Raw genomic sequence first — 5,348 nt, forward strand, 5'->3', positions numbered from 1 at the left:
AAACTAGGAAGACTGGGAGAAAAGTTGCTAAGAGCCAATGAGTAGAATTACTGAGAAAGCTAGAAGAGTTCAAAATGTACTAAACATGCGATTAGATTCTGGGAGAGTCTACATTTTCTTGATTGCAGGAATTTGAGATGATGTTCTCAAGATAGGTATATTAAATTAGTCTGAACTGAAGAAACATCTAAAAGGACAGTGCCCTGAATATGCTTCATAAGCAGTTGGATGACCTAGAAAACCTAGTATTGTGAATAGCCCTAATATGAAACGTTGGAGAATAACACCAAGATATTAACAACTAGAGCATGTAGAAAGCTAGAAACACGTTTTATTGTGATTATTTCTACTGTATATTTTTGAAGACAGAGTCTCACTATTTAGCCCAGGGTAGCCTGGAACTCATGATCTTCTGCTTCAGCAGTCAGCTTCCCAACTGCTGGGATTTCAGCATGCTTCACCATGCCTACCTAGCCTGTATCTACAGTTTTCCAAAGACAGTCTGGTATCTCCAAAATCCTGGGTGATCTAATCCTCAGTGAATTGCAAATAAAGGATTTCCAAAATCGATTTGCTCTTTTCTATGAAGGGTGTGTGTGTGTGTGTGTGTGTCTGTGTGTCTGTGTGTGTGTGTGTATGCCAGTTTCTGACAGAAAATTATCCAAATTGAGTGGATACAGTTCTGTCCTGGCTTGTGTTTTAGCTTATCGATGGATGATGTACATAATCATACCATTAGTAAATTCCTAAAATTACATTAACAATGACACTGATGCAGCATCTAAACTATGTTTGCAAATACAGTGGTTGCCAGTAAAATTTTAACAAGTACTAAACTAGACTGTATTTTATGCATAATTCAGAACACAGAACTAAGAGAAGTAACTCAAGGTGAAACTCTTGCCACTGACATTGATAATGGAAGGATTAGATCCATGACGGTATAAAACATAACCCTATGGATTAGGTCAGTTTATGTATGACAAACTAAAAATTCCTAATTTCTTTATGAATGCCTTGATGATCTGTGATGGATGGTGCACAGAAAAGCCATGCTATTGATGATCTGACAAGACCAGGGAATTTCTGACATGTTAAGACCCCCAGGAGACATGTAGGTATACAAAGAAAATGTCATGGAAAAGGAGACACTACCTTTACTGGAATAGAGACCCAGATGATTATGTCAACAGTCTGTATAATGTACCTGTGCAAACAACCTGTAAGTATGGGAATTGCAAAAAAAAAAAAAATGGTTTCTGGCTCCAGGAATATTGGTGTGCCTAAAAGAATCTGCCTTTGCCCACCAGTAAGTAGATATTCACCTTGGGACACTACCCACTTACCAAGACCAAAGTCTTCAGCTTCTGAAAGTTATAGAAGTTATCAAGTTTTTTTATTTTATTTTTTATTGTCAAACTGATATACAGAGTGGTTACAGTTTCATACGTTAGGCTTTGGATACATTTCTTGTACTGTTTGTTACCTCCTTCCTCATTTCCCCCTCCCCCCTCCCCCTTTCCCTTCCCCCCACCCGAGTTGTTCAGTAGATTTACACTAAACAGTTTTGCAAGTATTGCTTTTGTAATCGTTTGTCTTTTTTACCCTGTGTCTCTCGATTTTGGTATTCCCTTTCAGTTTCCTAGTTCTAATACCTGTATACGTGGTTTCCAGTGTACTCAGATAAGATACAGAGATAGTGCAAGTAGAGAAGTTATCAAGTTTTAACCCTTACAATAAATGTTGCCAGCCTCAGAATGTATAATTGATAGTTTCACAAAGAAGTTGTTTAGAGAAATGTCCAGTGCCTGTGTTAAGGTAAAAACAAGACCTTATTCAACTTATAGTCTGAATTTCCACATTTACACAGAATTTTTCCATGTTCAATATTATGGGATCTGACGGAATAAGATATCCTAGGCTTTTCATTTTCAAATACAAGCTGGGAAGTAGAACTCCTTTACTGACTAGACTTGGATGCAGAAAACAAGGTTCATTGAGAAGAATCCTAACATAATATTTTTCAAAACTGAAATTTTTCCTTCAGTATAAATTTATGAGGTGTTTTCTTAAATTTCTCACTAAAAAGTGAATGGATAACTGGACACAAAGGAATCATGTCTGTAATACTAGCATTCAGGTGGCTGAGATCTAAGGATATTAGTTCAAAGCTAACCTGGGCAGGAAAAGGCCATGAGATTCTTATCTTCAATTGACTACCAAAAAGCCAGAAGCAGAGCTGTGGTTCAAGTGGCAGAGCATTAGCTAGCCTTGAGTAAAAATGCTCAGGGACAGCTCCCAAACCCTGAGTTCAAGCCCTAGGACCAGCACAGAAAAAAAGTGTGTGCAAGTCCATGAAACGCTTACCTTCAAAAACCTGGAAGGGGAGGTGTGGCTCAAGTGTCAGAATGCCACCTTTGAGCAAAAAAGCCAAGCAGAGTATCCTGAGTTCAAGACCCAGTACCAGCACAAATAAGCAAACGGAGGACAGGTTTTGTAAAATCCAAGTAATAAATGCATTCAATTAATTAAGAAAGTAGAAAAGCTAATGGAATACTATTACACACAAATTTAAACATTATTGAAAAACATCTCAAATACCAAAGAGTTTCAAATGGAATATTTTATTCACATGTAGTTGTCTTCTCTTAACATGTACATACACACATACTGATTTTGACACACTGATTTGGTCTTCATGGGACAAAGGATGTCTATATATCCTCAAGAAAAATGAAAAATTAGAAATATATTAATTTTTCATTATTTTAAGCAATTACATCCACATCACTTACAAACTATTACTGAAAGCAAAGCGACATAGTGGGAAGAAACTTGAGAGTATATTCCAACAGTGATATAAGTGAGATCTCAACATGAGAAAGCTTGACTAAACATGGATTTTTGCTGTCAAATTTCTCTTTGCAAAATATGGAGAAAAGTCTGTTTATGAACAGCGAGTAAGAAGGTGAACTTTTGCTATTAATTCTCCTCACAGTTTCGTGAAGAAGCATTAAGAAAATTGTTTAGTCCTTCTCTGGAACCAATTTCAGAACCTTTCCAATTGCAATGGTCTTACCCTCATCTCTTAAAGTAAAACGACCCATCTGAGGAAAATCTTTAAATGCTTCAAGGCAGATAGTTCCTGCTGTCCTTAGACGGGCAATGCACACTTGATCTTGTTTTACAAAGCGGGGACGCGTCTTACTTTTTTCTCCCGATTTTTTGTCTACCAAGGAGATTAAGGCTGTTATCTCAACTTCCTCTATACAAGTATGAATGTGCAGCACCGCATTATAACCTGGGCATATGATAGATTTGTGCTCAATAATCACTATCTGAACGTCAAACGTGCGTCCACAATGGCAAAGATTACCAGGGTCACAAAGTATAAAGCCTGGAAGAATCTCTTCTTCTTCAATCCCCTTCAGTCTGATTTTGAGGTTTTCACCTGGGGCTACAAAATCAGTTTCAGTATCATCAGAAAGTAATCCAAGAACTTCCACATTGTGCTTGTTTGGCATCATCACCAGCTGCTGGCCTTTAAAAATGGATCCTGATTCCAGCTTGCCCAGGACCACAGTACCCATATCCTTGTACTTATCCACAATAGGCAGTCTAATTGGCCCATCAATTGACCTGCTGAAGTTTGGCAAATTATCCAAGTATGGAATAAATGGTAATCCAGTGTACCAAGAGCAGAAATCAGATGGCTCTTTAATATTTGCTCCAGTCAATCCTGAGCAGGGCATAAAGTGAATGTCCTTTTTTGGACTGAAGCCAACCTTTTTCAAAAAGGGCACCAGTTTTTCTTTACATTCTTCATATCGCTCACTGCTCCAATTCACTGTGGGATCATCCATCTTATTAATAAGCACTATTAAGTGTTTTACCCCTGCTGTTTTTGCCAACATTGCATGTTCTCTTGTCTGTCCACCTTTTTCAAATCCAGTTTCAAATTCTCCTTTCCTGGCAGAAATGACCAGTACAGCCAAATCAGCTTGAGAAGCACCACCAATCATATTTGGTACAAAACTCTTGTGGCCAGGGGCATCTAAAATTGTGAAGTGTTTCTTTTCTGTTTCAAAATAGGCACGACCCACTTCTACGGTTTTACCCTTGTCTCGTTCTTCCTGATTTGTATCTAAGGCCCAGGACAAATACCAAGTTTCTCTATTCTTTTCCTTAGCTTCTCTTTCATATTTCTCAAGTGTTCTTTTGTCAACCATTCCTGTCAAAAACATTATCTGTCCTCCAATGGTTGACTTCCCGGCATCTACATGCCCAATGAACACCACATTTACGTGTTCTTTCTTAGGAACACCTAAGGGTACGACCAGAGATTTTGATTTTCTCATTTCCTCTTTCTCCTCCATCATTTCTTGGCCACTTTCTTCTGGAGGTCCTGAATCTCCCAAGGAACAACCCCCAGGTTCGGCTTCGCTTACTTCTTTACTGTGCTCCCATGATTCTTCTAGGGCCATATCCACCTCTCCATTTTCTACAACAGGTTCTGAAAGTTCCATGCTAATGGCTGAATTGGAACCTTCACACATTATGAGTTCATCTTTGGAAGGTTCCACAGGTGCCCCCCGTCCCAACCTTTTACCTTGAAGGTCTCCCGCGCCGGTGTAGGTTTCATCATCGCTGGCCAAGCCAGGCAGCTGGGTAGAAGGCTTTACAGAGCCCCTCAGGAAGGACGGCACAAACTCCGCGGCGTGAACATTAGGCACGAAGGGTTTGGCGTTGACATTGAGCTGACTGCTGAAGGCTGAGCTGAGATGCTCACGCTGAACCTCGGCGACTGCAAGGGGCTTTCCATCCCCGCTCAGAGCTCGACCTGGAGACTCCATGTCCACTTGGTCCCAGCATTCGGGCGCTGAGTCGCTGCTGCTGCTGCAACCCGGATCCATGGTCTGAGGACCTGATGTTTGGCAGGGAAGGAGCGGAGTCAGCGGGCCAGAAAGAGCAGAAAAGCGGGCTATGCTGGCGGGAGTAAAGCCGAAACTGCGAAGGACCACGGGGAAGCGACACCGAACCTCAGCTGCACCTCGGAGGCGGCTTAAGGGACGATGCTGCATTCGCAACTGCGGCGGCGGCAGCGGCGGCAGATATGGCGGCTCAACACTTGCAACTCTGGTATGAGAGCGGATCTCCTCCCCCAAAACCCCAACCACTTCCGATTCCTCCACCTCCGACCCAATGCTGGTCGTGGATTGACCCCTTGATGTCATCCGTACACTGGGACTCCATGGTCTTCAGACAAGTGTTAAATCCAAACAATTTTTTAAAACAAAAATATACTTTCCACACGATTTGAGAGAACAATTTAATGATTAAACACACCT

The 5,348-nt window shown here is 40.9% G+C and overlaps 1 protein-coding gene across 1 annotated transcript; it reads right to left on the reverse strand.

Moving 5' to 3' along the window:
* Positions 1-2,812: 2,812 nt before the first annotated feature.
* Positions 2,813-4,913, reverse strand: Gspt2 (G1 to S phase transition 2). Its single transcript, XM_048335283.1, has one exon. The coding sequence runs from the start codon at positions 4,911-4,913 to the stop codon at positions 3,027-3,029; it is 1,887 nt and encodes a 628-aa protein (XP_048191240.1). The 3' UTR covers positions 2,813-3,026.
* Positions 4,914-5,348: the final 435 nt, after the last annotated feature.

This window comes from Perognathus longimembris, chromosome 28, assembly GCF_023159225.1.
Source record: "Perognathus longimembris pacificus isolate PPM17 chromosome 28, ASM2315922v1, whole genome shotgun sequence".
In the NCBI taxonomy this organism is placed as follows: Eukaryota; Metazoa; Chordata; class Mammalia; order Rodentia; family Heteromyidae; genus Perognathus; species Perognathus longimembris.